Source organism: Oncorhynchus mykiss, chromosome 4 (assembly GCF_057628025.1).
Source record: "Oncorhynchus mykiss isolate SJ-2025 chromosome 4, ASM5762802v1, whole genome shotgun sequence".
In the NCBI taxonomy this organism is placed as follows: Eukaryota; Metazoa; Chordata; class Actinopteri; order Salmoniformes; family Salmonidae; genus Oncorhynchus; species Oncorhynchus mykiss.
The window spans coordinates 89,634,336-89,658,684 of NC_143025.1; the positions used below are offsets into that span (position 1 = coordinate 89,634,336).

At 45.5% G+C, this 24,349-nt stretch overlaps 2 protein-coding genes and 2 pseudogenes across 3 annotated transcripts; 2 read left to right on the forward strand and 2 right to left on the reverse strand.

Moving 5' to 3' along the window:
• Window positions 1-296: 296 nt before the first annotated feature.
• LOC110522596 (uncharacterized) lies at window positions 297-1,890 on the reverse strand. The gene is made up of 3 exons (XM_036976282.2): window positions 1,749-1,890; window positions 1,601-1,656; window positions 297-1,502 (listed from the first exon to the last, which is right to left on the reverse strand). Exons 1-3 carry the CDS (start codon window positions 1,775-1,777, stop codon window positions 385-387), a joined length of 1,203 nt encoding a protein of 400 aa, XP_036832177.2. The 5' UTR covers window positions 1,778-1,890; the 3' UTR covers window positions 297-384.
• Window positions 1,891-7,148: 5,258 nt separating this feature from the next.
• Window positions 7,149-12,716, reverse strand: LOC118964480 (uncharacterized; annotated as a pseudogene). Its single transcript, XR_016495643.1, has 2 exons — window positions 12,528-12,716; window positions 7,149-7,956 (listed from the first exon to the last, which is right to left on the reverse strand). The product of XR_016495643.1 is annotated as an uncharacterized LOC118964480 (transcript).
• Window positions 12,717-12,921: 205 nt separating this feature from the next.
• On the forward strand, window positions 12,922-14,562 carry LOC110522601 (uncharacterized). The gene is made up of 3 exons (XM_090233506.1): window positions 12,922-13,043; window positions 13,132-13,187; window positions 13,278-14,562. The coding sequence occupies exons 1-3, from the start codon at window positions 13,015-13,017 to the stop codon at window positions 14,309-14,311; spliced, it is 1,119 nt and encodes a 372-aa protein (XP_090089632.1). The 5' UTR covers window positions 12,922-13,014; the 3' UTR covers window positions 14,312-14,562.
• Window positions 14,563-18,913: 4,351 nt separating this feature from the next.
• On the forward strand, window positions 18,914-19,771 carry LOC149984179 (uncharacterized; annotated as a pseudogene).
• Window positions 19,772-24,349: the final 4,578 nt, after the last annotated feature.

Below are 24,349 nucleotides of genomic sequence, written 5' to 3' on the forward strand. Positions count from 1 at the left end.
AGCACATGGTAGGCAGAAGAGAACATTATATTTTAAGGACAAGGTTTTTTGAAAGTCAAATGGTTTATTGAGCAAATCATGCAAGAGTAGCAGGAACACCAGGCTAAATCAAAAGCATAACCGTAGAACCTAAAAGTGTGTCAGGCATATCACTACATCAGAAGTCAATTTAGTCTCATGGTTATAAAAACAATTCATAACATTGTATCGTCCAAACCTGTAAACAATTTGCATGACGATGTACAAGTGAAGGAGATCCTCATTTCAAACAAGCACATTAGTTTGCACATTTCCCCACCTCAGTTACCTTAACCCTTTTCTGCAATAGGCACAGTAACAGGGATAAGACGATTAAGGAGTTGGCCAAACCAAATAATGATCTCCCTAGTTGAGTGGTCGGGCCGTCTGTTCAAGGCTTGTCACTTCTGCTGAGGCGCCTGACGCTTCTGATGAGGCGCCGGGGCCTGAAGCTTCTGCTGAGGCGCCGGGGCCTGACGCTTCTGCTGAGGCGCCGGATCCTGAAGCTTCTGCTGAGGCGCCGGGGCCTGACGCTTCTGCTGAGGCGCCGGGGCCTGACGCTTCTGCTGAGGCGCCGGGGCCTGACGCTTCTGCTGAGGCGCCGGGGCCTGACGCTTCTGCTGAGGCGCCGGGGCCTGACGCTTCTGCTGAGGCGCCGGGGCCTGACGCTTCTGCTGAGGCGCCGGGGCCTGACGCTTCTGCTGAGGCGCCGGGGCCTGACGCTTCTGCTGAGGCGCCGGGGCCTGAAGCTTCTGCTGAGGCGCCGGGGCCTGAAGCTTCTGCTGAGGCGCCGGGGCCTGAAGCTTCTGCTGAGGCACCGGACACTTCTGCTGAGGCGCCGGGGCCTGAAGATTCTGCTGAGGAGCCGGGGCCTGAAGCTTCTGCTGAGGAGCCGGGGCCTGAAGCTTCTGCTGAGGCGCCGGGGCCTGAAGCTTCTGCTGAGGCGCCGGGGCCTGAAGCTTCTGCTGAGGCGCCGGGGCCTGAAGCTTCTGCTGAGGCGCCGGGGCCTGAAGCTTCTGCTGAGGCGCCGGGGCCTGAAGCTTCTGCTGAGGCGCCGGGGCCTGAAGCTTCTGCTGAGGCGCCGGGGCCTGAAGCTTCTGCTGAGGCGCCGGGGCCTGAAGCTTCTGCTGAGGCGCCGGGGCCTGAAGCTTCTGCTGAGGCGCCGGGGCCGGACGCTTCTGCTGAGGCGCCGGACGCTTCTGCTGAGGCGCCGGACGCTTCTGCTGAGGCGCCGGGGCCTGACGCTTCTGCTGACGTGACATTGTGGCCAGTAGCTTCCGTTGACGTGACATTGTGGCCAGTAGCGTCCGCTGACGTGGCATTGTGGCCAGTAGCGTCTGCTGACGTGGCATTGTGGCCAGTAGCGTCTGCTGACGTGGCATCGTGGCCAGTAGCTTTAGCATTTGGACCAGACACCACACTTGCTTGGGCATATGATCCAGTTGGTTCAGGTCCAGTGTAGGCAGGATGCCCATGAGCGTTACCTAGGAAACAAAGACAACATTGTGGTAAAATGCCAGCCTTAATTTGCATCGGAACTAGACCTGTGATTTGACCTGAATTAGTGTAAAGCAAAACGCACCTTTAAGTGTAAAACAACTTATCCCTCCAATTAGCAGGAAACAAATCCAAGAAACACTACAAAACAGTCAGACAGTTAAACATAAATAACCAGTGAACACCTTTAGACAAGGTAAACCAACCAGATGAATACATTGAGAAAAACTAACCTCAAAGAGAGTCCAAAAGTCACAGCCATATTAGTGATCAAAACCACAACAGTATTTAATAACTAATTCTCGACAGCCTGCCAGAATATCCCTGTTGCTATGTCTAACAGCTGTTTTGGTTGCACCTCATAAAGGCATCCCAGACCCTTCTACCCTGGCTGGCTAATTATGTACAGCTGTTAGCCAATGGTTCAATTTCCCAAATGCGATTAGGTGCAGTCATCCGTTGACGTATGGTGAACAACAGAGAGAGAATTGGATGACAAAAGAAAGACCAAATTCAGTTCAACAACTTACAAAAAAACAGACAATTGATGAACACATATTCAATTTCATACATGTTCATGCGTCTGTAGCTGCCAAATTCTGATCTTTTTACCACTAATTGGTCTTTTCACCAATCAGATCAGCCGTTTTGCCGGTAAAGGATCAGAATTGGGCTCCCTGTGTAAACTCATCCTGTGTGGCTGGGACCAGGTAGTTTGTGATTGTGTCCAAACAGACTTCAGCCACTTTCCAAAGCTTAGACGTTGCTGAAGTCTGCCAGATCTTACATCGCCTTGATAGGTATTTTAAGTATCAACTAACCACATCATATGTCAGTGGATGACACAGTTGATGATGTGGCACGCAACCATTGGTTGTTGCGTTGCCTCACTTTAGCTGTAGAAACGGATCTATTGCTGTGTTACACAGGGAGCCCAATTCTAATCGTTTTTCCAAGTATTTGTGTTTTGAGCAATCACATCAGATCTTTTCACATCAGATCTTTTCACGTCAGATCTTTTTCAGAGCTGATTGGTCAAAAGACTAATTTGTGAAAAAAAATATCAGAATTGGGATGCCTTTGTAATGCAGCCTATGAGGGAGTTCTACTAACCTGAACCGCAGTGCACTGGTCTACGGAAGGTGATGTGAAAAGGCAAAAGCAGTGAGGGAGGAGCGCCCTTCTCAAATCCTACAGTTAGTGGTGTAATGGAGGATATACGCAGGTGTACCACTTTGTTTTCAATGGACATTTTGTGTACTCAATTCTTAATCCCCACTGATGTGTATCAAAGTAGTATAGTGGAGGTATACGCTGTATCAATTCATAAGGCTGATGGAACAGATCAGAATGTTAGAATCCAAATGTTGAAAAACTATTATTTCTTCACATTTTAAGTGCATGAATGTGCACACGGTGGTAGGCCTGTTCAGAATGTTCCAAAATGCCACACCAGAGGAGGCTGGTGGGAGGAGCTAGAGGAGGACAGGCTGATTGTAATGGCTGGAATGGAATCCATGGAACGGAGTCAAACATATCAAACATATTGGAAACTCTGTTCCATCAACTCCATTCAAGGCCATGAAAATAAGCCCATCCTCCTGTAGCTCCTCTGCTGCACCTCACATTTGAGCAGTGTTATGTACAGATATTTGGACAGAGATGGTAATATCCATTATAGATCAGACACACCGGTAGGATTGTCTAATGTTTGCCTGCCAATTAGTATTTAGCACCTCCGAACAGTATCGGCAGTCAATCTCTGAGGGTCGGCAGTCAATCTCTTGATTGCCAACCCTCAGAGAACAGATTTTTTTAGTTTTTTTTTAACAGATGGGCTATGTACAGGTGCAATGAGCTGCTCTGACAGCTGGTGCTTGAAGTTAGTGAGGGTGATAAAGAGTCTCCAGCTTCAGTGATTTTTACAGTTCGTTCCAGTCATTGGCAGCAGAGAACTGGAATGTAAGGCGGCCAAAGGAGAAATTGGCTTTGGGGGTTACCAGGGAAATATACCTGCTGGAGCGCGTGCTGCAGTTGGGTGCTGCTATGGTGACCAGTGAACTGAGATAAGGCGGGGCTTTACCTAGCAAAGACTTGTAGATGAACTGGAGCCAGAGGGTTTGGCGATGAGTATTAAGCGAGGGCCAGCCAATGAGAGAGTACAGTTCGCAGTGGTGGGAAGTATATGGGGCTTTGGTGACAAAACAGATGGCACTGTGATTGTTGTAACTTTAATGTGTTACAGAGTTAATGTTTAAGTTAATTCATTGAGCTGTATCGAAAGATATTTCTTTACAGTTATTTACATATGTAATTGTATTGGTTAGTATTGAAATACGCTTTTGACTGCAAGTTCCAGAATGCCTTGCGACAGGGAATGAGAGAGATATGTGCAGTTATGTGCAGGTGTGAAGTGATTAAGCGGACCTTTCACTAGCATCTTACTTCCCATTGCTCTGTAGAATCTAAAGTTGTTAAATGTAACGTGAACAAATATTATTACTAAAATAAGCTTTCATATCAAACCCGACGTCCCGAGCCATTACTTTGAAGACAGTTATTCCAAAAGTGATAGACTGTATCCAATTTGATAGTTGGAGGATATTTTGTAAATGATATCGCCAAAGTCAATTGGTGGATAGTCAGTTTTACGAGGGTGTTGGGCAGCATTAGTGAGGGATGCTTTGTTGCGAAATAGGAAGCCCATTCTAGATGTAATTTTGGATTGGAGATGCTTGCTACCTTGGGAACATACAAATGGACTGTGCTATGATTTGCAGTCACTCCCCTTTTTCTATTTCCTTTCTTTCGGTTTCTTTCATATTGATTCTGTACTGTTTAGGAAAGAGCTTGCAAGGAAGCATTTCACTATATCGTTTACACCCAGTGTCCCGTGGTGGTCAGACCTGGGTAGAAAAGGTTGTAGTTTTTCAAATGCTTAAAACTTGTTGAGGATAGGGGGCAGTATTTTCACTTTGGATGAATTGCGTGCCCATGGTAAACTTTATCCTACTCTGTCCTAGATTGCTAATATATGCATATTATTATTACTATTGGATAGAAAACACTCTGAAGTTTCTAAAACTGTTTGAATTATGTATGTGAGAATAACAGAACTCATAGGGAAGGCAATCTTCCAAACAAGAAGTGAAATTCTGAATGTGGGGCAACTTTGACATCATCGCCCCCTCCTCTCCCAACAAGATATGGCTCTGGTAGCACTTCCTACGCCTTCCACTCATTCAGTAGAAAATGGAATGGAGCATTTGCTATGAACTTTGACCGAATGGGAGGGGAAATAGTCAGTGTCCCGACAGAATGCCATTTTCCTGTGGCGCATTTCTCTGTTGGTGCTACCGCTGTTCCATTTGGCTCAAGCTGAAAACGTATGATCCGGTTGGAACGTTATTGGATATATATGATAATAACATCCTGAAGATTGATTCTCTACTTAGTTTGACCAGTTTATGCGACCTGGAATATATATTTTGGAAGTTTTCGTGCGAGTTATCCTGGACTAGCAGTCAGTTTTTGGGCACGTGAGCTGAAAGTGATAGCAAATGCAGCTACTTGGACACTAGTATTGGACATTATGGAACAAAACAACGATTTATTGTGGAACTAGGACTCCTTGCACTGCATTCTGATGAAAGATCATCAAAGGTAAGGGAATATTTATGTTGTAATTTCGTATTTCTGTTGACTCCAACATGGCGGAGAAATACTTTTACGTCTGAGCGCCGTCTCAGATTATTACATGGTAAGCTTTTTCCGTAACGTTTTTAAAAAATCTGACACAGCGGTTGCATTAAGAACCAGTGTATCTTTAATTATATGTAGAACATGTATCTTTAGTCAAAGTTTATGATGAGTATTTCTGTTATCTGGCGTAGCTTTCTATAATTCCTTTGGATATTTTGGAGGCAGTTCTGAACATGGCGTCAATGTAAACCGAGATTTGTGGATATAAATATGCATATTATCGAACAAAACATAAATGTATAGTGTAACATGTTATATGAGTGTCATCTGATGAAGATTTTCAAAAGGTTAGTGATTCATTTTTTATCTCTAATCCTGCTTTTGTGACTCTTTGGCTAGAAAAAATGGCTGCGTTTTCCCTTTGATTTGGTGGTGGTCTAACATAAATATATGTTGCGTTTACCCTGTAAAACATTTATTTTTATATCGGACACGGGTAGATGAACAATATGTTTCTTTCATTTGAAGTATTGGACTTGTTAATGTGTGAAAGTTAAATATTTCTAAAGAATATTTTTTAATTCCCTGCGCCACCTTTTCAGCTGAATGGGGGGGTTGGAGTTCCCTGAGGGGAACTACTTGCCATAACAGGTTTTAAAATAGTTGAATATATATTTTTATTTTTTTAGGATCCCCATTAGCCGATGTCAGCTAGTCTTACTGGGGTCTGACACAAAAAAAAATATGCTTGGCAATTTACATGTTTTAAATGTGTGTGTTTGTGCATCTCATTTACACATACACACAACCAGTAGGTCACATGTCAGTACAGCCACACAACCAGTAGGTCACATGTCAGTACAGCCACACAACCAGTAGGTCACATGTCAGTACAGCCACACAACCAGTAGGTCACATGTCAGTACAGACACACAGCCAGTACAGACACACAACCAGTAGGTCACATGTCAGTACAGACACACAACCAGTAGGTCACATGCCAGTACAGACACACAACCAGTAGGTCACATGTCAGTACAGACACACAACCAGTACAGACACACAACCAGTAGGTCACATGTCAGTACAGACACACAACCAGTAGGTCACATGTCAGTACAGACACACAACCAGTACAGACACACAACCAGTAGGTCACATGTCAGTACAGACACACAACCAGTAGGTCACATGTCAGTACAGACACACAACCAGTAGGTTACATGTCAGTACAGACACACAACCAGTAGGTCACATGTCAGTACAGACACACAACCAGTAGGTCACATGTCAGTACAGAAACACAACCAGAACAGACACACAACCAGTAGGTCACATGTCAGTACAGACACACAACCAGTAGGTCACATGTCAGTACAGACACACAACCAGTAGGTCACATGTCAGTACAGACACACAAACAGTAGGTCACATGTCAGTACAGCCACACAACGAGTAGGTCACATGTCAGTACAGAAACACAACCAGTAGGTCACATGTCAGTACAGACACACAACCAGTAGGTCACATGTCAGTACAGAAACACAACCAGTAGGTCACATGGGGGAGAGGCGTTGTTTTGTTTTTTAAACCCGGTTTGCTGTTCTCTTGCGCTGAATGGAAGGGAGATCCAGCCAATCATGGCTCTATATAATACTGTGTGTTTAATTTGTTCTGGATATGGAGACTGTGAAAAGACCCCTGGTGGCATGTCTGGTGGGGTAAGTGTGTGTGTATGTTGACTATGCAAACAATGAGGAATTAAAACAAGAAATGCAGTCAACCTTTCCTCAACTACCAGAAATAAAGGTAAACAAATCTGTTTCCACAAGTGGTGTGATCCACAATCCCTTTTTCACCAGACCCAGTCTGTCCCCAATCAGCAAACACATGGTAGACAGAAGAGAAACCCACATTTAAAAGACAAGGCATTCTGGAAGTCAAATTGTTTATTGAACAAATCATGCAAGAGTAGCAGGAACCCCAGGACAAATCAAAATCGTAACCGTACAACCTAAGTGTCAGCAATAGTGGCCAAATCAGATGTCAATTTTAGTCGTATGGTTTTGAAAACAATGCATACCATTGCAGTGTTCACCCCTGTAAACAATTTGCATGACGATGCACAAGTGAAGGAGATCCTCATTTCAAACAAGTGCATTAGTTTGCACAATTCCAGTTACCTTTGCCCTTTTCTTCAAATGGAGGCACAGTAACAGGGGAAAGACGATTAAGGAGTTGGGCAAACCAAATTATGATCTCCTATCTAGCTTGTCGAGGGGTCGGGCCGTCTCTGTTCAAGGCCGGCGGCCGCTTATGCAGAGGTATGGTTGGCAGTTGCTTCAGCTGAGGAGTGGGGACCATTGGCTTCTGCCGAGGCATGGTTGGCAGTTGATTCAGCTGAGCCGTGGGCCGCTTCTGCAGAGGTATTGTTGGCAGTTGCTTCAGCTGAGGAGTGGGGACCATTGGCTTCTGCCGAGGCATGGTTGGCAGTTGATTCAGCTGAGCCGTGGGCCGCTTCTGCAGAGGTATGGTTGGCAGTTGCTTCAGCTGAGGCGCGGGGGCCAGCCGCTTCTGCAGAGGCATGGTTGGTAGTTGCTTCAGCTGTGGCATTTGGACCCTGCGTCACACTTGCCAGGCTATTGTGGCCAGTAGCTTTAGCATTTGGACCAGACACCACACTTGTTTGGGATCCAGTTGGTTCAGCTCCAGTGCAGGCAGGATGCCCATAAGCGTCACCTAGGAAACAAAGCATTACGGTAAAATGCCAGCCTTAAGCCATTGGAACTAGACTGTGATTTTAACTGAAGTGGTAATTATTGTCGCTCCCCCACGTGGAGGTTCGTGCTTTCTGATTGGCTCTATGTCAAGTTGTCAGACAAAGTCAGGTTCATCCTCACACAGCAGGTATGTATTTTGTTCTAGCAAGATAAGCAACGGCCTTCTACCGTGATAAGCACCAATCCGCACTCAGATAATGAATGCTAGACATTGAAAGAACGTTGATTTGAACAACAAGAGAACACATGAGTTTCTAAAATATTCCCCTCAACATTTCTATGGTAGTATTCTGGCTTGGCTACTTTGAAGCAAGGGAAGACATGCCTCATAATATCTTTGGTAATGATAGACCTAACTGTCTTCTGATAGATGGAAAGGCTTTCCCAAAAACATTCTCTATTATATGTTCACCAGCTAAAAAGTAGCCTATCAGATTGACCTGTCAGAATGATATCATCAATCCAGTGGCCTTTTGTTCTCATGTGTGTTACAGAAACACTGCTAACCCAACAAAAGTGCTAGGTGCCTGTACAACAGAAATACAGCTAACCCAACAACAGCACTAGGTGCCTGTACTACAGAAACACTGCTAACCCAACAACAGTACTCTGTGCATGCTCACTTAAATTAAAGGGTAACTACACAAAATACATTTTCATAAGATTTCTTAAAGGTGGTCTCCTGATTCTTTAAAAACGTTTGTGTACTTCCAATGATGTTGTTTTTATATTAAGAAAGTGTGACTTTGAGAGCAAAAACATGAAAATAAAAAAATTATAATAGTAGGCCTACCAATGCAGTATAGTGTTCACTCACTACCCATTGTGAGTGAAAATGTACTTTGCTGATACAATTGTACTTTTAAATATTTTTACATATATGAGGCTTCATGTTCAAAATCGTTCAGTGGGGTGTTTCTTTAGCATAGCATTATACACAATAAGTCGGATTTTGCATTAATATGAACAGCATATATAAAAATATTTACGTGGTGTGTCATTAAATCGATAACTATCTTACCTCTATATTGGTTTCTTCACGCATCGCGCCAACAGAAACAACCCGCTTTCTGGTAAGAAGATGCCTTATGATTAACGAGACGTGGTGTGATCATAACAACATACAGGAACTCAAGTCCTTTTGTTCACCTGACTTAGAATTCCTCACAATCAAATGTCGATCGCATTATCTCCCAAGGGAATTCTCTTTGATTATAATCACAGCCGTATATATCCCCCCCCCCCCCAAGCAAACACATCGATGGCCCTGAACAAACTTTATTTGACTCTATGCAAACTGGAAACCACATATCCTGAGGCTGCATTTCACGCTTCAAGACTGCTTCGGTCAAGTGAATTGGGATATGTTCCGCATTGTGTCCAACAACAACATTGACGAATAGGCTGATTCGATGAGCGAGTTCATTAGAAAGTGCATTGATGATGCATATCAACTATTAAAACATTCCCAAACCAGAAAATGTGTATTGATGGCAGCATTCGAGTGGAACTGAAAGTGCGAACCACTGCTTTTAACCAGGGCAAGGTTACCGGAAACATGACCGAATACAAACAGTGTAGCCATTCCCTCCTCAAGGCAATCAAACAAGCTAAGCGTCAGTATAGAGACAAAGTAGAGTCGCAATTCAACGACTCAGACATAAGAGGTATGTGGCAGGGTCTACAGTCAATCACGGATTACAAAAAGAAAACCAGCCCCGTCGCAGACCAGGATGTCTTGCTCCCAGACAGACTAAATAACTTTTTTGCCCGCTTTGAGGACAATACAGTGCCACTGACATGGCCCGCAACCAAAACCTGCGGACACTCCTTCACTGCAGCCGACATGAGTAAAACATTTAAACGTGTTAACCCTCGCAAGGCTGCAGGCCCAGACGGCATCCCCAGCCGAAATCCTCAGAGCATGCGCAGACCAGCTGGCTGGTGTGTTTACGGACATATTCAATCAATCCTGATCCCAGTCTGCTGTTCCCACATGCTCCTCCACCCTACCTGACACCCTAGACCCACTCCAATTTGACCCAAATAGGTCCACGGACGATGCAATCGCAACCACATTGCACACTGCCTTAACCGTTCTGGACAAGAGGAATACCTATGTGAGAATGCTGTTCATCGACTACAGCTCAGCATTTAACACCATAGTACCCTCCAAACTCGTCATCAAGCTCGAGACCCTGGGTCTCGACCCCACCCTGTGCAACTGGGTACTGGACTTCCTGACGGGGCGCCCCCAGGTGGTCAGGGTAGGTAACATCTCCACCCCGCTGATCCTCAACACTGGGGCCCCACAAGGGTGCGTTCTGAGCCCTAAACCTAACCCTGTACTCCCTGTTCCCCCACGACTGCGTGACCATGCACGCCTCCAACTCAATCATCAAGTTTGCGGACGACACTACAGTGGTAGGCTTGATTACCAACAATGACGAGACGGCCTACAGGGAGGAGGTGAGGGCTCTCGGAGTGTGGTGTCAGGAAAATAACCTCACACTCAACGTCAACAAAACAAAGGAGATGATTGTGGATTTCAGGAAACAGAGGGAGCACCCCCCTATCCACATCGACGGGACAGTAGTGGAGAGGGTAGTAAGTTTTAAGTTCCTCGGCGTACATATCACGGACAAATTGAATTGGTCCACCCACACAGACAGCATGGTGAAGAAGGCGCAGCAGCGCCCCTTCAACCTCAGGAGGCTGAAGAATTTCGGCTTGTCACCAAAAGCACTCACAAACTTCTGCAGATGCACAATCGAGAGCATGCTGTCGGGCTGTATCACCGCCTGGTACGGTAACTGCTCCGCCCACAACCGTAAGGCTCTCCAGAGGGTAGTGAGGTCTGCACAACGCATCACCGGGGGCAAACTACCTGCCCTCCAGGACACCTACACCACCCGATGTCACAGGAAGGCCATAAAGATCATCAAGGACAACATCCACCCGAGCCACTGCCTGTTCACCCCGCTATCATCCAGAAGGCGAGGTCAGTACAGGTGCATCAAGGCAGGGACTGAGAGACAGAAGCTGTTTTTCAATCAAGGCCATCAGACTGTTAAACAGCCACCACTAACATTGAGTGGCTGCTGCCAACATACTGACTCAATTCCAGCCACTTTAATAATGGAAATTGATGTAAAAATATATCACTAGCCACTTTAAACAATGCTACTTAATATAATGTTTACATACCCTACATTACTCATCTCATATGTATATACTGTACTCGATACCATCTACTGCATCTTGCCTATGCCGTTCTGTACCATCACTCATTCATATATCTTTATGTACATATTCTTTATCCCTTTACAATTGTTTGTATAAGGTAGTAGTTTGGGAATTGTTAGGTTAGATTACTCGTTGGTTATTACTGCATTGTCTGAACTAGAAGCACAAGCATTTCACTACACTCGCATTAACATCTGCTAACCATGTGTATGTGACAAATGAAATTTGATTTGATTGGTAAATTCACTCTGGCTATCTACTCCGATTGCAGAGCACTCTCGTCTGTGTGACAGAACGCAGAACAACTGATGAATTTACAAATGTGCAACACCTGCTGAATATGACCGGTGTCAGTAAACAACAGAAGTAATCGTTAGTCAAGAACGCTATAGATAACATGTTAACAGCCTAACCAGCTCTGCTACACTGAGTAAAATGGTCAGTGAGGTGTTCTCTCGTTTCTGTCTGGAATAAGCTAGCTAACAAGCTAGCCAACTTTAGCCAGTTAGCTTGGATGCTTGGTTGGGACAAGCATGGGTTGTCAGGCAAGCTGCAGAAGGACAAGTAGGCTGCAAATCTCCATTGATTATCAGTGCAATTCTGACAGCCAGCTGAAAACGTTTGAGAGGGTTAAAATCTAATGTTCCTTCGTTCGATTTTTAGCTTATTTGCTCTGGCTAGCATTAGTTATTGATCTTGATGATGTTCATAACTGAGGGAGAGAGAGCCTATCGTTTCATGGTTGTTTGATCAATGGGACTGTAAAGATCCCAAATGTAAGAGGACTCATGTGAATGTTAACCAGCCATTGAAAAAGAGTGGGACAACATTCCACAGGCCACAAATAACAGCCTGATTAACTCTATGCAAAGGACATGTGTTGTGCTGCATGAAGCAAATGTTGTTCACTCCAGATATTGACTGGTTTTCTGATCCACGCCCCGACCTTTAAAGAAAAGTTCTGTGATCAACAGATATTTGAATTCCCAGTCATTTGAAATCTACAGATTAGGTCCTAATGAATTGATTTCAATTTACTGATTTCCTTAAACGAACTGTAACCCAGTAAAATGTTTGAAATTATTGCATGTTTTGTTCAGTATATAAAAGGGTAACTCTCAACCCCAATTTCAGCTTTTGCCCAACCCCCTAAAATAAAAAAAAATGCATTCAGGTGAGAAGTAGTGCGTGGAGGGAAATGACTCATCAATACAGCATTCATTTTGGGTGAGGTTAAACATAGTTGCACTTGATCCCAACACTTGCTCACTAAAGCATACTTACCAGAAGTCCACTTGTATGATTTGATAATACAATGATGTGCATTGCAAGCAAATCTGGTTCTGGACAGATAGCTTACAGTGATAAAGCACTGCATTTCTGACATCTATTTCCCCTTGCAGTGTATGTTGGAATCCCCCATAGGGTACAAAACAAATCTTTGCAATTGGCTCAATCTGGAATGGGTGGGTAGAGTTCAGTCTTTAAAACTGTTGGATTTATCCATGATGTGTAAACTCCACCCAATAGCACACCAGTGCACACCAGCTGCATGAAATCAAGAGCACCTAACCGCAATTGGGAAATTGAACCAATTGAAATTAGGTTCATTGGTTGACACCTGTACATAATTAGCCATTCAGGTAAGAAGGGTCTGGGATTCCTTTATGAGGTGCAACCAAAACAGCTGTTAGACATTGCAACAGGGATATTCTGGCAGGGTGTCTGTCTAGCATTAGTTCTGAATACGGTTGTGGTTTTGATCACTAAAATGGCTGTGACTTTTGGACTCTCTTTGAGGTTAGTTTTTCAATGTATTCATCTGATTGGTTTACCGTGTCTTAGTGTTCACTGGTTATTGATGTTTAACTGTCTGATTGTTTTGTAGTGTTTCTTGGATTTGTTGCCTGCTAATTGGAGGGATAACGTGTTTTACCCTTCAAGGTGCGTTTTGGTTCAAACTAATTCAAATCACAGTCTAGTTCCAATAGCTTAAGGCTGGCATTTTACCACAATGTTTTCTTTGTTTCCTAGGTGATGCTTATGGGCATCCTTCCAGCACTGGATCCCAAGCAAGTGTGGCGTCTGGTCCAAATGCTAAAGCTACTGGCTACAATACCCTGGCAAGTGTGACGCAGGATCCAAATGCTGAAGCAACTGCCAGCCATACCTCTGCAGAAGCGGCCGCCGGCCCCCGCGCCTCTGAAGCAACTGCCAACCATGCCTCGGCAGAAGCGGCCCGCTCCTCAGCTGAAGCGAATGCCAACCATACCTCTGCAGAAGTGGCCCACGCCTCAGCTGAAGCAACTGCCAACCATGTCTCTGCAGAAGCGGCTGGCCCCCGCGCCTCAGCTGAAGCAACTGCCAACCATACCTCTGCAGAAGAAGCCTGCGCCTCAGCTGAAGCAACTGCCAACCATGTCTCTGCAGAAGCGGCTGGCCCCCGCGCCTCAGCTGAAGCAACTGCCAACCATACCCCTGCAGAAGCGGCTGGCCCCCGTGCCTCAGCTGAAGCAACTGTCAACCATACCTCTGCAGAAGAAGCCCGCGCCTCAGCTGAAGCAACTGCCAACCATACCTCTGCAGAAGCGGCCCACGCCTCAGCTGAAGCAACTGCCAACCATGTCTCTGCAGAAGCGGCTGGCCCCCGCGCCTCAGCTGAAGCAACTGCCAACCATACCCCTGCAGAAGCGGCTGGCCCCCGTGCCTCAGCTGAAGCAACTGTCAACCATACCTCTGCAGAAGCGGCCCACGCCTCAGCTGAAGCAACTGCCAACCATGTCTCTGCAGAAGCGGCTGGCCCCCGCGCCTCAGCTGAAGCAACTGCCAACCATACCCCTGCAGAAGCGGCTGGCCCCCGCGCCTCAGCTGAAGCAACTGCCAACCATACCCCTGCAGAAGCGTCCGCCGGCCCCCACGCCTCTGCAGGAGCGGCGGCCGGCCTTGAACAGACGGCCCTACCCCTCAACAAGCTAGATAGGGAGATCATAATTTGGTTTGCCCAACTCCTTAATCGTCTTTCTCCTGTTACTGTGCCTCCATTTGAAGAAAAGGGCAAAGGTAACTGAGGTGAGAAATTGTGCAAACTAATGCTCTTGTTTGAAATGAGGATCTCCTTCACTTGCGCATCTTCATGCAAATTGTTTACAGGGGTGAACACTACAATGGTATGAATTGTTTTCAAAACCATACGACAAATTGACATCTGATTTGGCCACTATTGCTGACACTTAGGTTCTACGGTTATGATTTTGATGTGTCCTGGTGTTCCTGCTACTCTTGCATGATTTGTTCAATAAACAATTTGACTTCCCAAATGCCTTGCATTTTAAATGTGGGTTTCTCTTCTGCCTACCATGTGTTTGCTGATTAGGGACAGACTGGGTCTGGAGAAAAAGGGATTGTGGATCACACCACTTGTGGAAACAGATTTGTTTACCTTTGTTTCTGGTAGTTGAGGAAAGGTTGACTGCATTTCTTGTTTTAATTCCTCATTGTTTGCATAGTCAACATACACACACTTACCCCTCCAGACATGCCACCAGGGGTCTTTTCACAGTCCCCAAATCCAGAACAAACGCACAATATTATATAGAGCCATGATTGGCTGGATCTCCTTTCCATATAGTGCAAGAGAACAGCAAACCGGGTTTAAAAAGCAACGGCACAACGCCTCTCCCCCATGTGACCTGGTTGTGTGTAACAGATGCACAAATACACTTTAACCATTAACAAATGTCCAAGTATTAAAATAAATTGTGTCAGACTAGCTGTCGCTAATGGGGATCCTAAAATATATATTCAACTACCTACCATTTGAAAAGCTGAAATAAACTACAAAACACTTTCCTACCCAGGTCTGACCTCCACAGAACACTGGGTGTGAAATGCTTCTGTAACAGTATAATTTTAAACCGTCCCCTCGCCCATACCCGGGCGCGAACCAGGGACCTTCTGCACACATCAACTGACGCCTACGAAGCGTCGTTACCCATCGCTCCACAAAAGCCGCGGCCCTTGCAGAGCAAGGGGAACTACTACTTCAAGGTCTCAGAGCAAGTGACGTCACTGATTGAAACGCTATTTAGCGCCCACGCTAAGCTAGCCGTTTCACATCCGTTACACTTCCTTGCAAGCTCTTTCCTCAACAGTACAGAATCAATATAAAAGAAGCAGAGAGAGGAGGACAAGGACAGAAAGAGGGCAGTGACTGCAAATCATAGCACAGTCCATTTGTATGTTCCCATGGTAGGAAGCATCTCCAATCCAAAATTAAATCTAGAATGGGCTTCCTATTTTGCAACAAAGCATCCCTCACTCAAGCTGCCAAACATGCCCTTGTAAAACTGACTATCCACCAATCATTGACTTCGGTGATATCATTTACAAAATAGCCTCAGACTGCATCCAATTTGTTGAGAGTTTATCACAGTGCCATCTGTTTTGTCACCAGAGCCACATATACTTCCCACCACTGCGGACTGTACTCTCTCGTTGGCTGGCCCTCGCTTCATACTCATCGCCAAACCCACTGGCTCCAGGTCATCTTCAAGTCTTTGCTAGGTAATGCCCCGCCTTATCTCAGTTCACTGGTCACTATAGCAGCGCCCAACCGCAGCACGCGCTCCAGCAGGTATATTTCACTGGTAACCCCCAAAGCCAATTCCTCCTTTGGCCGCCTTTCATTCCAGTTCTCTGCTGCTAATGGCTGGAACGAACTGCAAAAATCACTGAAGCTGGAGACATATCTCCCTCACTAACTTCAAGCACCAGCTGTCAGAGCAGCTCACAGATCATTGCACCTGTACATAGCCCATCTGTAAATAACCCATCCATCTACCTCATCCCCACACTGTATTCATTTATTTATTTTGCTCCTTTGCACCCCAATATCTCTACTTGCACATTCATCTTCTGCACATCTATCACTCCAGTGTTTAATTGCTATATTGTAATTACCTCGCCACTATGGCCTAATTTGTTGCCTTACCTCCCTTATCTTACCTCATTTGCACACACTGTATATATATATTTATTTTTTCTGTATGTTTGTTTATTCCATGTGTAACTCTGTGTTGTTATATGTGTCGAACTTCTTTGCTTTATCTTGGCCAGGTCGCAGTTGTAAATGATAACTTGTTCTCAACTAGCCTACCTGGTTAAATAAAGGTTTAATTAAAAACAAAAAACAAAATCTAGCCTACTGATATGACGGCACTTGTTATGTTAACAATAACACTGAAAATATCAAAAAAAGAAGGACCAAGCGTCTTCAACAGGGGGGGGGATCAAGCTGATTCTATACCATTTTACAGAGGCCAGTTCATGAAGGAAGGCTTGCTCATTAAAGTTTTTTAGCATGTGTCTATGACAAATCAAGACAGGTTGTTTCACAGAGCAGCCATTACGAAAACGGTGATCACTAAGGTCATTACAGAAAACACTAGACTGATACCTATCAGGATTATTTGTGAGGGTGACATCAAGGAGAGTAGCCTTTTCTGGGTGTTTGGAGTCATACCTTGTGGCATTGCTGATAATCTGAGAAAGATGTAGGGAGTCCCATTGATTTAGGACTTGGCCAGGTGGTTTAAGCATGTCCCAGTTTAGGTCACCTAGCAGGACAAATTCAGACTTAGTGTAAGGGGCCATGAGAGAGCTTAGGGCAGGTAGATTACTGGCCCGTGTTGATGGAGGACGATAGCACCAAGCAACAGTCAACAAAGAGATATTTGAAAGTTTATTGCTTAAAACAAGCAAATCAAATTGTTTGGGGACAGATTTGGTGGAGACAACTGAGCACTGAAGGTGATCCTTGGAAAAGATGGCCACTCCCCCACCTTTAGAAGATCTGTTTTCTGAGGGTTGGCAATCAAGAGATTGACTGCCGACCCTCAGAGATTGACTGCCGATACTGTTCGGAGGTGCTAAATACTAATTGGCAGGCAAACATTAGACAATCCTACCGGTGTGTCTGATCTATAATGGATATTACCATCTCTGTCCAAATATCTGTACATAAAACTGTTCAAATGTGAGGTGCAGCAGAGGAGCTAAAGGAGGATGGGCTTATTTTCATGGCCTTGAATGGAGTTGATGGAACAGAGTTTCCAATATGTTTGATATGTTTGACTCCGTTCCATGGATTCCATTCCAGCCATTACAATCAGCCTGTCCTCCTCTAGCTCCTCCCACCAGCCTCCTCTGGTGTGGCATTTTGGAACATTCTGAATAGGCCAACCACCGTGTGCACATTCATGCACTTAAAATGTGAAGAAATAATAGTTTTTCAACATTTGGATTCTAACATTCTGATCTGTTCCATCAGCCTTATGAATTGATACAGCGTATACCTCCACTATACTACTTTGATACACATCAGTGGGGATTAAGAATTGAGTACACAAAATGTCCATTGAAAACAAAGTGGTACACCTGCGTATATCCTCCATTACACCACTAACTGTACAATTTGAGAAGGGCGCTCCTCCCTCACTGCTTTTGCCTTTTCACATCACCTTCCATAGACCGGTGCACTGCAGTTCAGGTTAGTAGAACTCCCTCATAGGCTGCATTACAAAGGCATCCCAATTCTGATATTTTTTTTCACTAATTAGTCTTTTGACCAATCAGCTCTGAAAAAGATCTGATGTGAAAAGATCTGATGTGATTGCTCAAAACATTAATAATTGGAAAACCGATTAGAATTGGGCTCCCTGTGTAACACAGCAATAGGTCAGTCTCTGCAGCTAAGGTGGGGCAACGCAACAACCAATGGTTGCGTGCCACATCATCAACTGTGTCATCCACTGACATATGATGTGGTTAGTTGATACTTAAAATACCTATCAAGGCGATGTAAGATCTGGCAGACTTCAGCAACGTCTAAGCTTTGGAAAGGGCTGAAGTCTGTTTGGACTCAATCACAAACTACCTCATAGTTGTTTACACAGGCAGCCCAATTCTGACCTTTTGCCCCGCGTTGCTGGCAAAACGGCTGACCTGATTGGTGAAAAGAACAATTAGTTGGAAAAAGATCAGAATTTGGCAGCTACAGACGCATGAACATGTATGAAATTGAATATGCGTTCATCAATTGTCTGTTTTTTTGTAAATTGTTGATCTGAATTTGGTCTTTCTTTTGTCGTCCAATTCTCTCTCTGTTGTTCACCATAAGTCAACGGATGACGGCACTAATCGCATTTGGGAAATTGAACCAATGGAAATGAAGTTCATTGGCTGACAGCTGTACATAATTAGTCAGCCAGGTTAGAAGGGTCTGGGATTCCTTTATGAGGTGCAACCAAAACAGCTGTTAGACATAGCAACAGGGATTTTCTGGCAGGCTGTCTAGCATTAGTTCTGAAAACTGTTGTGGTTTTGATCACTAATATGGCTTTTGGACTCTCTTTGAGGTTAGTTTTTCTCAATGTTTTCATATGGTTGGTTTACCTTGTCTAAAGGTGTTCACTGGTTATTTATGTTTAACTGTCTGAATGTTTTGTAGTGTTTCTTGGATTTGTTGCCTGCTAATTGGAGGGATAAAGTGTTTTACACATAAAGGTGCGTTTTGGTTTACACTAATTCAGGTCAATTCACAGGTCTAGTTCCGATCCAAATTAAGGCTGGCATTTTACCACAATGTTTTCCTTGTTTCCTAGGTAACGCTCATGGGCATCCTGCCTACACTGGACCTAAACCAACTGGATCCTATGCCCAAGCAAGTGTGGTGTCTGGTCCAAATGCTAAAGCTACTGGCCACAATGCCACGTCAAGTGTGAAGTCCGGCCACGGCGCCTCAGCAGAAGCTTCAGGCCCCGGCGCCTCAGCAGAAGCGTCAGGCCCCGGCGCCTCAGCAGAAGGGTCCGGCCACGGCGCCTCAGCAGAAGGGTCCGGCCACGGCGCCTCAGCAGAAGGGTCCGGCCACGGCGCCTCAGCAGAAGGGTCCGGCCACGGCGCCTCAGCAGAAGGGTCCGGCCACGGCGCCTCAGCAGAAGGGTCCGGCCACGGCGCCTCGGCAGAAGGGTCCGGCGCCTCGGCAGAAGGGTCCGGCGCCTCAGCAGAAGGGTCCGGCGCCTCAGCAGAAGGGTCCGGCGCCTCAGCAGAAGGGTCCGGCGCCTCAGCAGAAGCGACAGGGTCCGGCGCCTCAGCAGAAGCGACAAGCCTTGAACAGACGGCCCGACCACTCAACTAGGGAGATCATAATTTTGTTTGGCCAACTCCTTAATCGTCTTATCCCTGTTACTGTGCCTCTTGAAGAAAAGGGTAAAGGTAACTGAGGTGGAAATGTGCCAACTAATGCGCTTGTTTGAAATGAGGATCTTCTTCACTTGTACATCATCATGCAAATTGTTTACAGGGGTGAACACAACAATGTTATGAATTGTTTTTATAACCATGTGACTAAATTTACTTCTGATGTAGTGATATTCCTGACACTTAGGTTCTACGGTTATGCTTTTGATTTAGCCTGGTGTTCCTGCTACTCTTGCATGATTTGTTCAATAAACCATTTGACTTTCAAAAAACCTTGTCCTTAAAATATAATGTTCTCTTCTGCCTACCATGTGCTTGCTGTTTGGGAACAGACTGTGGGCCTGGAGTAAAAGGGAATGTGTTTCACAACACTGGTATAAACAGATTTGTTTCTGGTAGTTCAAATTCTAAAGTTCTCTAACTTGTCAGAGCTCCCTCATATGTTCATACTTTACCTGTCCCTTAGTGTAGGCTGTTTGATTTACAGTAATCTGCCTTTTACCACCAATGCCTACAGAATGTGAATGCAGTTTAACTCATCGTCCCATTGCCTGTCACTAACCTGTCCCAGGGACGCTGAAGTTTCTCCTTGGCCTTATTCAGAAACATTTAAACAACTTGACACATTCTGCCTGTTCTCCAATGTTGGCGCCGACAGAGATGGCCGCCTCGCTTTGCGTTCCTAGGAAACTATGCAGTTTTTTTTACGTGTTATTTCTTACATTAGTACCCCAGGTCATCTTAGGTTTCATTACATACAGTCGAGAAGAACTACTGAATATAAGATTAGCGTCAACTCACCATCAGTACGACCAAGAATATGTTTTTCGCAACGCGGACCCTGTGTTCTGCCTTACAAACAGGACAACGGAGTGGATCCTATGCAGCGACCCAAAAAAACGACTCCGAAAGAGAGGGAAACGAGGCGGTCTTCTGGTCAGACTCCGGAGACGGGCACACCGTGCACCACTCCCTAGCATTCTTCTTGCCAATGTCCAGTCTCTTGACAACAAGGTTGATGAAATCCGAGCAAGGGTAGCATTCCAGAGGGACATCAGAGACTGTAACGTCCTTTGCTTCACTGAAACATGGCTCACTGGAGAGACTCTATCCGAAGCGGTGCAGCCAACGGGTTTCTCCACGCATCGCGCTGACAGAAACAAACATCTTTCTGGTAAGAAGAGGGGCGGGGGCGTATGCCTCATGGCCAACGTGACATGGTGTGATGAAAGAGACATACAGGAACTCAAATCCTTCTGTTCACCTGATTTAGAATTCCTCACAATCAAATGTAGACCGCATTATCTACCAAGAGAATTCTCTTCGATTATAATCACAGCCGTATATATCCCCCCCCAAGCAGACACATCGATGGCTCTGAACGAACTTTAACTCTCTGCAAACTGGAAACGATTTATCCGGAGGCTGCATTCATTGTAGCTGTGAATTTTAACAAGGCTAATCTGAAAACAAGACTCCCTAAATTTTATCAGCATATCGATTGCGCAACCAGGGGTGGAAAGACCTTGGATCATTGTTACTCTAACTTCCGCGACGCATATAAGGCCCTGCCCCGCCCCCCTTTCGGAAAAGCTGACCACGACTCCATTTTGTTGATCCCTGCCTACAGACAGAAACTAAAACAAGAGGCTCCCACGCTGAGGTCTGTCCAACGCTGGTCCGACCAAGCTGACTCCACACTCCAAGACTGCTTCCATCACGTGGACTGGGAGATGTTTCGTATTGCGTCAGATAACAACATTGACAAATACGCTGATTCGGTGTGCGAGTTCATTAGAACGTGCGTTGAAGATGTCGTTCCCATAGCAACGATTAAAACATTCCCTAACCAGAAACCGTGGATTGATGGCAGCATTCGTGTGAAACTGAAAGTGCGAACCACTGCTTTTAATCAGGGCAAGGTGTCTGGTAACATGACCGAATACAAACAGTGCAGCTATTCCCTCCGCAAGGCTATCAAACAAGCTAAGCGCCAGTACAGAGACAAAGTAGAATCTCAATTCAACGGCTCAGACACAAGAGGCATGTGGCAGGGTCTACAGTCAATCACGGACTACAGGAAGAAATCCAGCCCAGTCACGGACCAGGATGTCTTGCTCCCAGGCAGACTAAATAACTTTTTTGCCCGCTTTGAGGACAATACAGTGCCACTGACACGGCCTGCAACGAAAACATGCGGTCTCTCCTTCACTGCAGCCGAGGTGAGTAAGACATTTAAACGTGTTAACCCTCGCAAGGCTGCAGGCCCAGACGGCATCCCCAGCCGCGCCCTCAGAGCATGCGCATTGTTCCTGTTCCCAAGAAAGCTAAGGTAACTGAGCTAAATGACTACTGCCCCGTAGCACTCACATCCGTCATCATAAAGTGCTTTGAGAGACTAGTCAAGGACCATATCACCTCCACCCTACCTGACACCCTAGACCCACTCCAATTTGCTTACCGCCCAAATAGGTCCACAGACGATGCAATCTCAACCACACTGCACACTGCCCTAACCCATCTGGACAAGAGGAATACCTATGTGAGAATGCTGTTCATCGACTACAGCTCGGCATTCAACACCATAGTACCCTCCAAGCTCGTCATCAAGCTCGAGACCCTGGGTCTCGACCCCGCCCTCTGCAACTGGGTACTGGACTTCCTGACGGGCCGCCCCCAGGTGGTGAGGGTAGGCAACAACATCTCCTCCCCGCTGATCCTCAACACTGGGGCCACACAAGGGTGCGTTCTGAGCCCTCTCCTGTACTCCCTGTTCACCCACGACTGCGTGGCCACGCACGCCTCCAACTCAATCATCAAGTTTGCGGACGACACAACAGTGGTAGGCTTGATTACCAACAACGACGAGACGGCCTACAGGGAGGAGGTGAGAGCCCTCGGAGTGTGGTGTCAGGAAAATAACCTCACACTCAACGTCAACAAGACTAAGGAGATGATTGTGGACTTCAGGAAACAGCAGAGGGAACACCCCCCTATCCACATCGATGGAACAGTAGTGGAGAGGGTAACAAGTTTTAAGTTCCTCGGCATACACATCACAGACAAACTGAATTGGTCCACTCACACAGACAGCATCGTGAAGAAGGCGCAGCAGCGCCTCTTCAACCTCAGGAGGCTGAAGAAAATCGGCTTGTCACCAAAAGCACTCACAAACTTCTACAGATGCACAATCGAGAGCATCCTGGCGGGCTGTATCACCGCCTGGTATGGCAACTGCACCGCCCTCAACCGTAAGGCTCTCCAGAGGGTAGTGAGGTCTGCACAACGCATCACCGGGGGCAAACTACCTGCCCTCCAGGACACCTACACCACCCGATGTCACAAGAAGGCTAAAAAGATCATCAAGGACATCAACCACCCGAGCCACTGCCTGTTCACCCCGCTATAAACCAGAAGGCGAGGTCAGTACAGGTGCATCAAAGCGGGGACCGACAGACTGAAAAACAGCTTCTATCTCAAGGCCATCAGACTGTTAAACAGCCACCACTAACATTGAGTGGCTGCTGCCAACATACTGATTCAAATCTTTAGCCACTTTAGTAATGGAAAAATGTATGTAATAAATGTATCACTAGCTACTTTAAACAATGCCACATTATATAATGTTTACATACCCTACATTACTCATCTCATATGTATATACTGTACTCTATACCATCTACTGCATCTTGCCTATGCCGTTCGGCAATCTCTCATTCATATATTTTTATTTACATATTCATTACTGATTCATTCCTTTACACTTGTGTGTATAAGGTAGTTGTTGTGAAATTTTTAGGTTAGATTAGTTGTTAGATATTACTGCATGGTCAGAACTAGAAGCACAATCATTTCGCTACACTCGCATTAACATCTGCTAACCATGTGTATGTGAACAATTCAAATTTTGTATTTGATTTGGGCACAGCCGTTGATGGGCCTGGCACACTTGAGAGCCAGGCCCTGCCAATCAGAATGAGTTTTCCCCACAAAAGGGCTTTATTACAGACAGAAATACCCCTTAGTGTCATCAGCTGTCCGGATGGCTGGTCTCAGACGATCACACAGGTAAAGAAGCCTGTTGTGGATGTCATTGGTTGGCGTGGTTACACGTGGTCTGTGGTTGGGAGCCCGGTTGGACGTGTTGCCAAGTTGGAGGCGGCTTATCGTAAAAAAACTGAACATTAAATCCTCTGGCAACAGATCTTTTATTTCAGCTCATGAAACATGAGATCAACACTTTACAAGTTGTGTTTATTTTTGTTCACTACAGTTTACTCATGTTTCCCTATGAAAGTGTAGAAGTAGTACCTCAACCTGTCCAGTAAATGGCAAGGTGTAGGCCTGTTCAAAGCACTCAAACTGGATTCTGTGACATGTGGATCAGATTAATGTCATCAGATTATTTTCAGAACAAAATGTTTATAAACTCAGATCGATCTGATCATGGGTAAATGATCACAGAATCCAAATCATTCAGACCCCCCCCCCCCCCCCGTACCCAAAAAAAAGTTTCAAAGCAGCGCCAGAGGACATCTCCCTCTGTGACAAATTTAGTGCTTTAATCAAACATTTTACTAGAGTCCACACTTGCAGCTTTAGATTTAATTCCTCCATGAACAAATTGTCAGAAACAAAAGTCCCGTTTTCAGGACCCTGTCATTCAAAGATAAATTGTAAAAATCCAAATAACTTCACAGATCTTCATTGTATGGGCTTTAACATTGTTTCCCATTTCATGAACATGCACCTGTCGAACGATCGTTAAGACACTAACAGCTTACAGAACGCTAAGTGTTTCTTGAAATTGTTGGACACCTTGATACCAAAAAAAGCAAGTCACCAGCCAG